Source organism: Phasianus colchicus, chromosome 33 (genome assembly GCF_987193195.1).
Source record: "Phasianus colchicus chromosome 33, bPhaCol1.hap1.1, whole genome shotgun sequence".
Classification (NCBI taxonomy): domain Eukaryota; kingdom Metazoa; phylum Chordata; class Aves; order Galliformes; family Phasianidae; genus Phasianus; species Phasianus colchicus.
In genome coordinates this window covers 1,255,046-1,266,423 of record NC_143468.1, presented here as the reverse complement: position 1 = coordinate 1,266,423, position 11,378 = coordinate 1,255,046, and the positions used below count along the sequence as shown (strand labels likewise).

Here is an 11,378-nt window from a genome sequence, read left to right as displayed (position 1 = left end):
TCCCTTCCATCCTCCTGTGGTTCCTCCTGGATTGGATGCACCTTGCTCTCCTCCTCCCACCCTTTTCATAACACAGCTCTCCGTGTGTGGTGGCCGAGTTTTGCCATTTGTATTGATATAGGCTGGTGATTTCGGGTGACAGTGTGGCTTCTGCTCAACACTGGCAGCACCGAGCTTGAACTCACTCTCCCAGATTGTGGATAAGAACCTCCAAAAGTAAGAAAGTCCTCCCATCAGACTAGGGGATGTAATGAAATAATGCTGAAAATGATGGGGAAAATCTTGTAGAGAGGGATGCAGGATGTTTCTCAAATACAGACCTTGCAAAATGGGTTTTCCCGTGGTTGTTTGAAGACTTTCCAGGGTTGTCATGGTTTTATGATTTTTGCTACTCTGTCACGGTGTTCCTGCTTGGCTTCTCTGGTGTCTGACCACGAGGTGTTGGGAAGGCTTCCTTCCTCTTCCCTTCTATATGCCCTCCAAAGAACCTGTGTGAGCTGAAAGTGTCTTGGATGCATCAAATGTAATTGAGTTGTGCAAGCAGGCGTTGCACAGGGCCCTGCTGACAGATGGACTCCCACGTGCCACGCATACCTCACTTCTCCCAGTGGATTTGGGAGGTAAGGAGACGTGGAGGCTTTGCCATCATGGGAAGAATGGCTTCAAGCCACTCTTCTCCTCGTTGGCATCTGCAAGCAAACAAAGCACAACCAATTTATCCCACTGCGTTGCAGGGGTGCATGGCTTGGTGGCACCTTGGGGACAGTGTGCAGGAGGCAGACAGGACCTGAACCCACTGCTTGCATTGCCTGAATGGGAGGAAGGCAGCCGTGCCTCAACCTTGCCCGGGGCCCTGCAGCTCTGCCTCACCCACAGAGGTGTGTGTGTCATTACTGGATACGTGTGCAAGCCCCTGTCATCCCTGGGTTGTTGGTTGCATTTCTGAACCTGCACCATGCTTCTATTAATTCATCTTTTCCACAGCAGCCCCAGTTTCTGACGGCTTCAGCTCTGTGTCGGACAGCAAAGCCCAGCAGATCAGCTTGCATGGGGTTGAGTTTGGGCTATAAGTGCTGCTGAGATCCAGACTAGCCCAGTTTTTGGGCTTGCCCTCTCACCTAGCTCCATACTTTGACCAAGGACCTTCCAGCTGGCACGGGAATACAAGCAAGGATAACAACAGCAACAGCAGCCAACTCCTTCTGCTGGAATCTGTGATTAGTTGGGATTAGATGGCTGGAGGAGAAAGTTTGCTTTGGTTTGTTTTTAAAGAAAGGCTGTTTCTTGCTGGCTCAGCTCTGGGATCTTGCAGCAAGGTATGAAATAAGTCAGGTGGGGAATTCAAAGCAGAGCAAGCAAACTTTTTGCTTTTCATCCTATTCCTGAGGCTGCTGCTTTCTGCGGTGGGGTTGGGGCAAAGCCTCATTGCACCGTGGTGTCTCTGTGCAGGCAGGTTCAGATGAGGCTTTCAAGGATTTCTCTAATCTACCCCATGATCTGCCCGTGTTTGCTTTAAAGTCGAGGGATTGTTCTGCTGGCCAGAGGCAAGTGACATCTCCACCTTCCCCTGCCCTGCAGGCTTTGGCTTCCCCCAGTAACCTGATCTGGTGCTTTGGAGCAAAAAGCCCTTGAGCTCCACCAACCAACACCCAGCTGGGAGCCTTTGCTGTGGATGTGTCCAACGTTGGCAGCTTTGGGGTTGGTTGAGCTGCACTCAGTTTTGGGTCTTGATTTTCGGACAGGCAGAAGGGATGGGCTGCAGCACTTTGTGGGCCAGGTTTACTCTTGAGATGTCCTCATCTGTCTTGCTGCCATCCCACCATGCAGCAGATGCCACTTTGGCTTGCAAAGGTGGTCGGAAAGTTGCCATCCAGCCCTTGCTGGTCACAGACTTTGTAACCCAGACCTTGTGTGTAGGTAGGGCTGATGCCATCAAAATGCTGAATAGTGTTAATGCTTAATAACAGCATTGCTCTGCTCCTCGCTTCGAAATTACTTGGCAGTCTCTAAGGCATCCAAGTAAGTGGATGCAAATGCTTTGGGGCTGGTCTGCAATGGAAATGCCAGCATCCTTAATAATTAATTTGCATCATAATAATCATTAAATTGACACACGGGGGTAATCACATGTAGTAGGGAAAGCAAAGCCCGATTAGAAAAGAAATCTCTGCAGATCAGCCAGGATGAAAGCTGGGCCTGAAACCCTGCTGTCCTGATTTTCAGGTCTAGCCCTTTCCAGTGATGCAGATGCATCTGTGACATTAGGAGGCTGCATTTCTGCTCATCTAGGTAAATACTTTGCATTCTTAGGCCAGCAGCCACTCACTGGGATTCAGACAGACCTGCATTTGTGAGATGGTTTTCCTCTTGAAATGTATTTGCCATGGAAGTCTCATCTTTGCCCACACAGTCTCCTTGTAGGGTTGTGAGGAGTCTGGGCTGCATTAGGGCAGAAGGGACCTGGAAAACAAGACCAGCCTCCAAAGCAGGTAGGATGCAGTAGGTAACATAACAAAGAATAGTCTGGAATCTCTTAAAAGCTGAAATTTTTGCATCCTGGCTCCAAGAGCTTAGGACTTTGCCAAGCAAAATGTTTGTGATAATATGCTGTTAGCTGGTGAACTAGAAAACAATTATTTTCACCCCGTTCTGCCTCTGAGGCCCAGATGAGAGGGACTGAGAAATTTCTCACCTAAGAAGTTACAGATAATTTACACTGATTGGGATTTAAAGAGACTCGTGGTCATGTGCTGGTGGAGCTGAAGACTTGCATTGAGTGGTCTCTGGATAAATGTCTGATTATCTTCAAATTCCTCATGTTCCTGGAAAACCATGCTGAAATTTGAAGCAGAGCCTCTGGTCTCACACCCAGATTCATTGGCAGAGTCTTGGTAGACAGGCCTCTGTAGGAATTAGCTGGGGACTTGACTTTCCCTATGGACCCCCACTATTGCCAGCCACTTCTTCGGGCCAGAGGTTTTGTAGAATCATAGAATCATAATGGTTGGAAAAGACCTCCCAGACCATCCAGTCCAACCCCAGCCCATCCTACTGTGCCCACTGATTATGTCCCTAAGTGCCACAACTCATAGATCTTGAACACCTTTAGGGATGGTGACCTCACCACATCCCTGGGCAACCTGCGCCAACACATCACCACTCTTTTGGAGAATGAATTGTTCCTAATATCCAAACTGCAGCTACTCTAGCACAACTTAAGGCCATTCCCTCTCATCCTAAAATCATCATGGGGCAGAGTGTCACCATGCAACGTGGTGGTCCAACTGGTATCTACATGAAATCACATTTTCCTGCTGAACACCTACTGTATTCTGGCCCTTCATTGATATCTTAAATAAATGGGTTGAGCTGAATATGTGGCAACCAAGGAAAGGGGTCGGGGCATGTCCAAAATGCCCTTAAATTCTAACAGCAACTTGAGGACCCAGTAGGCTTTGCAGGATGGCTGCCCCAAACCTGGTCAAGATGACAATGTACGGGTGGAAAAACAGAACAGGAGAGGAAGAAAAGGTTTGTGGGCACAAGTGATGGCAGGGCATAGGAAGCAATGAGATCTGAGGCACTTTGTACAGTGACTTATGTTTGGATTTCATGGTCATATTATTTATCACAAGTCCATGATGACACTAATAAGGGTTAATTTATGGTGCAATGAATGTTGCAGATATTCATCGTGGGGAGTCATGAATTCATGGGTGGGAATGCACAGGTTGTTTTGAATCCTGGGCCAAAGCATTCCTATTGAGGTCTAATACAAAAAGTGTTATCAGCTTAGTGAGGGTTTTGGTTGGTCTGTGGCAGCTCTGATCTCTGGGTGGCTGAGATCTCTAATTTGAACAGCACTGGTGTAAGTCTGGAATGACTGGCTTGGTTTCCTGACAGTGCAAGTTTTGGAAGTGTCATTGAAGACAATGATAGCTGCATGGAGAGGGAAAATGTGTGTGCCTGATTGTCTCGAGAGGACTCAGGCTGCTTTAGCCATCTGAAAATCTGGTTCAGTGAGATTGCTTCATGTTAACACTGCATGCCAAGAGCTGAATTCAGCCAGGGCAGGAATGGGAGCAGCATTAGGTGCTCAAGGAGGAATGGTCCTTATTTGGTGGGTTGGTAGTTGGAAGATGGGGGCTACGTTTTTACTGTTATTTTTGCAGATCAATAGGCTGTCGGCTTGAAGTTGGGCTGCATAATACATATATGAATACATATATGACCACACATATATTATATGACCACAAATGTGAACCGAATAATAACGCATATATAAATTCATTGGGTAGTAGTGAATTTAAAGCACTTTATTTGAAAGAGCATAGTGAGTTATTAGACACTAAAACTCATTTGTAGGGCTCTTCGCCGTTTATGTGTCTTAAACATTGTCATGGTACATAATAAATTAAATGGTTGGATCTGAAGGCATATAATTAACTTCAACATTGCAGGGAAAAAAAAATCATGAATCAGCTGTATGGTGTTGTCTATAGAAGCTCATTGGCAGGATAAATTCTGAGTAAATGTGTTTGGGTTTTCCTGGAACACATAGATAGTTTTTCCTTCAAACACCAGCAAAAATATGAACTAATTTTAAAAATGAATAATTGGTGATTTATAAACGACTTTACACTCTGTCTGAATGGAAATGTGATTGAATGGAAACCTGGCAGAACTTTAAGGAAGCTTTTCTCAGCACTTAAGAGCTCTCCATCTCCAGGTATAGCAAGTCAGGAAAGGAAGGCAAGAGACCGGCGTGGCTGAACTGGGACCTGCTGGTTAAACTGGAGCGCAAGAAGAAATGCACAGGTGGTAGAAATAGGGACAGGTATTGTGGGAAGAGCATTAGGAAGCTGCTAGGCTGTGTAGGGATGGGGTCAGAAAGGCCAAGGCCCAGCTTGAACTGAACCAAGGGATGCCAAGAATAAGAAAGGCTTCTACAGGTACCTCAACCAGAAAGGAGAAGTCCAGGAGCTTAATGAAGCAAAAATCTGCATATTGGAGCTGATTCTCCTGGAAGCTAGCTAAGGAACATGGAAGACAGGAAGGTGATACAAGAGAGCTAGCATGGCTTCACCAAGGGCAAATCCTGCTTGACCAACCTAGTGGCCTTTTATGGTGGTGTCACTGCATCAATGGACAAGGGAGGAGACACTGATATCATCTACCTGGACTTTGGTGAGGCCTTTGACACCGTACCCCACAACATCTTTCTCTCCAAATTGGAAAGAGATGGGTTTGATGGGCGGGCTATTTGATGGATGAAGAACTGACTGTAGGATTGAGTCATGAGAGCGATGGCCAACGGCTCCACGTCTGAATGGAGATCCGTGATGAGTGCCCAGGGCCTGAGCAACCTGATGTAGTTGAAGGTATCCCTGTTCACTGCAAGGGAGTTGAGCTGGATGGCCTTTAGTGGCCCTTTCCAACTCTGAGGATTCTATAATTCTACAGTTTCATTTCTCGTTGCTCAGTCTAAGAATAGATAAAGATTTTATTTAAAAAGCCAAACAAACTATTTTTGAAATAGTATTCAAGTGCTCCTTCCTCACTGAACAACCAAGGTGGAGGACTAGAACCACTGGGACAAGAGGAGGAGGAGATGGGTACAGGTAGAGAACAGTGGACAGATGAAGAGCATCATTTGATGGTGGTTCCAGTCGAAACAGTGGGAGAAGGAAAACAATCAGTAATGTTCTCTAGGGTTTGCAACTGATGCACATCTTCTTGAATACTTCCATTAGCAACCTTAGCAGAAAAAATCCCAAATGAGGTGGTGATGTTCTGTGACGGTGCAATGCAAGGGAGACATTGTCAACAGAAAGAAGCACGAGGATGTCATGCGGGAAATGCATAACTTTGAGGCTGAGTAATAGAAATGAGATTAAATTTAATGCTTAAAAGAGCTAAGGCATGTCCCAAAGACAAACCCAAATTCTTTGACTACTCTAGTGGCTGTAACTGGGCTCTGATGAAAGGATGGGATGGTCAAGAGCCATTGGTGTGGTGCATCTATGAAAGCAAGAGTCAGAGAACCTCATATCTGAAATGCTTTGTATTACTCATCCGAAATCAGGGTGGGATAGGAATGGAGGAAAGAAAGCAAAATCTGGGTAGAAAGAAGAAGTGTTGAAGCTGAGGGACAGCAGTGGTCCAAGAACAGCCAAGCTGTGGATTATCTGGGGCTGAAAATCAGGAGGTTTCTCATCACAGGAGAGAGCAGTTGCAAGAGCTCCCCAGTGGGGTCAGAGGGGACTCGAGGACACTCTTCCAGTCTGCAAAAGCAAAGGGCATCTGCATTCCACTATGGGTCATAAATGTGCTTGGGTTCCTTGCAGCAGCAAAACTTGCAGGTTGTGAGATCCGCGTGGCAAGGAGCAATTCTCCCAGTGTGTGCAAACAGCTGGGCAGCGAGAAGAAATGGGAGAAGGGTGAGCAGAGTGCAAAAGCAATGAGGCATCGGGTGGCAACCTCCACACCCAGCAAACGCCTGTAATAACACCTCTCTGCAGAGCCTCGAGAAGGGCAACGAGCTCCACCGTGCGCGCCTCCTGCGAGGGGGACTTGAAGGTGGGACTCCAGCATGTGCTCATCCCTGCTGCTACACCGGTGGCTTTGCTTTAACGGTGCTTTCCTCTGAAGTTAGAAAACCTGCAGACACAGAGCTGGGTGGCAAAGTTGGGCCATCACAGCGCATCTCCCCATGATGAGGCAACACGAGACCCCAGCAAAATAAAAATGGAGAGAGGAGAGAGGTGAAGCACTGTTTGGAACATCGGGGTTCCCTCAGCTCCTCTCCTATCCCTGGGTTGGCTCGGCTATACCTTCTCAGACATCCCCCTTGGCAGGGTCTGTGGGGAGTGCAGCTCCACTGACTGCCGCCGGCGTGCCTCGCGCTCTGCCCAGTCCTCCTCTGGCTCCATGCCCTTGAAGATGGCGAGCCTCTCCGAGAAGGTTTTGGATTGTGGGAAGAGAATGTAATTGTAGATGATGGATGCGGCCGCTGCCCCAACCAGTGGGCCCACCCAGAAGACCTATGGAAAAAGGAAAGAGAAGAATGTGGTAAGCAGGAGCCTGCCCGTGCTTGGAGGACGAAGAGGAGCCTGGGTCTCTGAGAGCATTACAGGGATCTTATGGACCTGTTCATCCTGTTTTGCTATTAAGAACAAAATGCAGAAGACAGATCTGCCCTGGCCGTCTCTGTTGACTTGGCCATCTCTTGTCTGTTCCCTTGTTGTTACGCCTGAATGTACATGCCCACTCTCTTCTGTCTTTTCCTGCTCTGGGAGTGAATGCTGTATGATCTCCACTTACGACAGCACTGTTGTGAGCACAGTAGTGGTTTGGGTTGCTCTGGAGATGTCATCCTACTCATTTACACAATCCTATGGAGAGGAAGAGGCTCCCAGCTTGGACACCTCTAAGCACGGCCACAGATCCAATGCTGAGCTGGCAATGCCTGGGAGTGTCCCTAAAAGAACTGATGGAAAATGCATGCCTGGATCCAACTGCAACCAGGAAAGGTCTCCAGGATGGTGAGAAGAGCTTCATTCTCCATTGGTTTTACCTCTTTTGTTAAGTCATGGTCAACAAACCACACCCCTTTTTCTGTTGCAACTCACCCTGCTTAGATAAGCTAATTAAGCACCCAGCAGCCCCACCTCTTTCTGCAAATCTCCTCTAAACAGGCGCTGGTGCTGAGATGCTGGACTTGGTTGGCTCTTTGTTTTTCTAAGAATACTGATAACCTGGGGGGCCCATCCCACTGACCCAACACCAAGACCACAATTCCTACCCAATGGTCACTGAAGTCTCCAACGATTACAGCTGGGGCAAAGGATCTGGCTGGGTTCATGGAGCAACCAGTGTAACGGATCTGCAGAGAAACACCACGCTTAGTGTTAACATTAAGCCCTTTTACCACATTTTAATGTATCCCGGTGTGTTATTAGCATGATTCATCCTCCAAGCCAGTGTTTCATATCCCAGCATACCCCATTCCAGGAAAAGAAATGCTACCAGCTTCCAGAACCTGAGTCAACACACCCAAGTCTTATTTATGCATCTCTGGTGCAAGCAGATGTGACTGCATGGTGCAAGTTGGGTGACGTATACTGCAATGGGAACACGTTTCTGCTGTGCCTGTTCCTGGAGCACATTGCTACTCCTTACCACAGAGGATTGAAGGAAAGTAATCCCACAGCAAGCCATACAGGCTTGCATATCATTAAGGATGGAAGGTGTGATGCAAACATTGTTGTTCTAATCCTGAGAGGCTGTTGGAGGATAATGTGTTTTTCTCCCTGCAAAAGTTAGCTGTGAGGGGTTTCCCTGGCTATCCATCCTACATAATAACCAGTTTATCATGGTCTTGAGAGTCACAGTTGCTAACATGTCCGCTCCAAGATAGAGGACCCCATGGATCCCTGGGAGCTCTCAATGGGACCTGAGGAGCAGCAAATCCAACAGGTTATGGATTTTTTTGTGAGCAATAACAGCTCAGCTCAGGCTATGGTTGTACTATGGCTTGGGTGGAATTTTCCTGCTGCACCCCCTTCAAAACCATGAGTACTGCATCAGTTACAAACCCCCCGCGAGTTACAGACCTTTTGGCAGAAACACAAAGATGCTCCACCAAGCACTGAGCTTTGACCCGTTCTACTCACCCCGAGGAGATGTCCAACGGCAACAGAAAGGCCAATGGACAGTGCAGGAGACCCCAGGTTGTCCTCCCGGCGTTCATCAGTGGAAGCAAAGATGCAGAGGACGAGCTGGAAGGTGAGGAAGAGCTCGACGGTCACCGCCTGCCCTGTCGTCGTCTCGTTGTGCAGCTGGAAGGGGAGAAGACATCTCAGGAATGGGCAAATTCAGTGCCTGGACTGGAGATTTAGAGGAGAAACCCAGAAAGGCAGAGGAACAGGTGAGATTTTTGGAAGAGGAGGAGAATTTTCCCAGGAAAAATGGAAAGTGCCTCAGTGGGTAATGTTTGATGGACATGGAGAGAAGTGCTTTTGTGTCACTCATTTGGGCATTGTTTTTTCCATTCTCTCTTTCCCCTAGAGGATTTTTTTTCTCTCTTTACCTCATGCTTGAAACTCAAAATGCCTCTTGGAAAAAAAAAAAAAATGAAGTGCTTTTCAAAAATGTAAAAAAGAGGTATTTTGGCACAGAAAAAAAAAAAATAATAATCCCATCTCGCTTTTTCCCACTCTTCTTTGACTACAAAAATATTCTGACTTGGTCTGGAGCCATGCCTGTTGCACACCCTCTCCTCCAACTCTGCTTTCTTGAAGGTTTTAATCTGGATCTGGGTGGATCTGGCAGCAGCTATCTCTTCCCTCCGCCCATCCTGGCACATCTATGCCTCTTCTTGCCCCATGTCACCCCCTCTTTGGGTGTCCCCCCAAATGCTGATCCCAAGAATGCTTTGCTCAGTGACACAGCACAGCAGCAATCGTCCTCCTGCCCAAACCCAGAGTGGGATCTCACTCTTCTCTCCCTGATATTCCCCTAATTTTTGAAGGATCTGTGCAGGCAGCTGCATGATGAACAGCCCACAAGGGAAAAGAAAATCTCTTATTTCAGTTGCTTTGTGTTTTCAAACAGCATTTTGGAAGTCTCTTAGAACCCCTATTGCTTTGTTGGGTTTATTAAACCTCAGCTATTATCAATATAGTCTTGTTCAGACTAATCCTCAGTTCCTTTTCAACCCTTTAAATCTCTTTGGCAGTGAAGCTGGGTCTGGCAGTGCCAGCTGACTTCTGCAAGAGAAAGGATTTCCCCGTGCTGCCTCCTGAAACACACTGCCTTCCTCCTCCTTACCAGTTCTGGGTGATGCTGCTGCTGGCAGAAGTACAGCTGCTCCTACCCATGGAGAAGGGAGTTACACTGAACGCTGACTTTCTCTTTCAGTCTCTTTGCATTATGTGCATGAAGAAGGGGATTTGGGATATTATTGGGGAGTTTTTGTGGCTTCCTGGTGTTCCCTCATTTTCTTTATTCTCCTCACATCTGTGAAGGGAGATCCTTGTGCTGTGGGTTGCAGAATGCTGTGTCTTTGTCTGGTGGCATTGCTGGAGCACTTCTGTGTTCTGGGCACTGGGATGGACCAGGTGGAACTGGGATGGTCATCCCTCCACAGTGGGATGTGACAAAATGAACAGTGCTATCTGATGAGAAGCTGGAGCTTAGACATAAAGATCCAGGTCCATCATCCCCTGTGCTGTGGAATCAACAGCTACACCCTATAGGTGGTGACACAACGTAATGGAGAGGGGAGAAAAGGCTTCCCCTGCCCACACCAACAGTCGTAGAAGGGATGGGACTGGGGCAAGATGAGCTGAGAGACAATGTCACAGAATCATAGAAGGCTGAGGTTGGAGAGGAAATTAAGAATCATCCACTTCCAACCTAACCCAACCCATGTCCTTCCCTAACCTGTATCTCCACAGAATCAAGCTCCTCCTCAATAAGGCCTGAGATAAGGCAGAGATGAGGGTTTGTCTCCTAACTAGGTGTCTCTCCAGCCAGCTGGATCACCTTTGTTTTCAGCCCCTAAAAGCAGAGGAGCCGGTCTGGAGCCTCGTCTTCATCCCTGCTGCTGGAAGAATCCATGCTACATCTGACCCTGCCAATCCAGCATTTAATAAAAGTCCTTGCTGACCCCAAAGCCCTTCTACACATCCCTCAGCCTTCCCCAAAGCTTCATCCCAAACCTCTCAACTCCTTCTCACACCCACCACGGGCTGCAGCCTCACCTTGTTGATGGCCAAGCCTTCCCGTGAGTCGGCTGGGGTGATCTCGTGCAGGATGGCAGCTCCTGCCACGGCCCCCAGGAGCTGGGCTGCCACGTAGAAGACTGCACGGAGGAAGGAGACGTGGGAGCCGATGAGGCAAGCCACCGTCACCGCCGGGTTGATGTGGGCTCCGCTGATGTGACCCAAGGCTTGGACCAGCGTGCCGATGGCCAAGCCAAAAGCCAACGCGATTTGAAGGATGCTCGGGGCGGAAGCTGAGGGCCAGTTCAGAGCAGAACCCAGGCCGAAGAGGATGAAGACCAAGGTTGCCAGAAATTCTGCCAGGACGGCCCGGGTGAAGGCTACAGAGCGGAGCTCCCACATCATGGAGGCTGCAAGGACTGGCCCTGCCTGCAGAGACTCCAGGCAATTGTAGCACTGCTGGGTCCAGAGATGATGATGGGGGTACAAGCCCTATATATAAGGGTATGGGATGCAGGAGGATTGCCTGCTGAAGGAGGTGGGGTCGTGGTCCTGGGAAACCCGATGCTTTCCTTCATTTGTGTTCCAGATGAGGGAACTTCAGAGCCTGCCCCTGCTATTAAGCTGGGGAATGCAGTGCTCACCATCCTT

The 11,378-nt window shown here is 48.2% G+C and overlaps 1 protein-coding gene across 1 annotated transcript; it reads right to left on the bottom strand.

The window, feature by feature from the left end:
- Positions 1-6,827: 6,827 nt before the first annotated feature.
- On the bottom strand, positions 6,828-11,132 carry AQP2 (aquaporin 2). The gene is made up of 4 exons (XM_031603286.2): positions 10,767-11,132; positions 8,676-8,840; positions 7,805-7,885; positions 6,828-7,043 (listed from the first exon to the last, which is right to left on the bottom strand). The coding sequence occupies exons 1-4, from the start codon at positions 11,130-11,132 to the stop codon at positions 6,828-6,830; spliced, it is 828 nt and encodes a 275-aa protein (XP_031459146.1).
- Between the last annotated feature and the right edge of the window lie 246 nt (positions 11,133-11,378).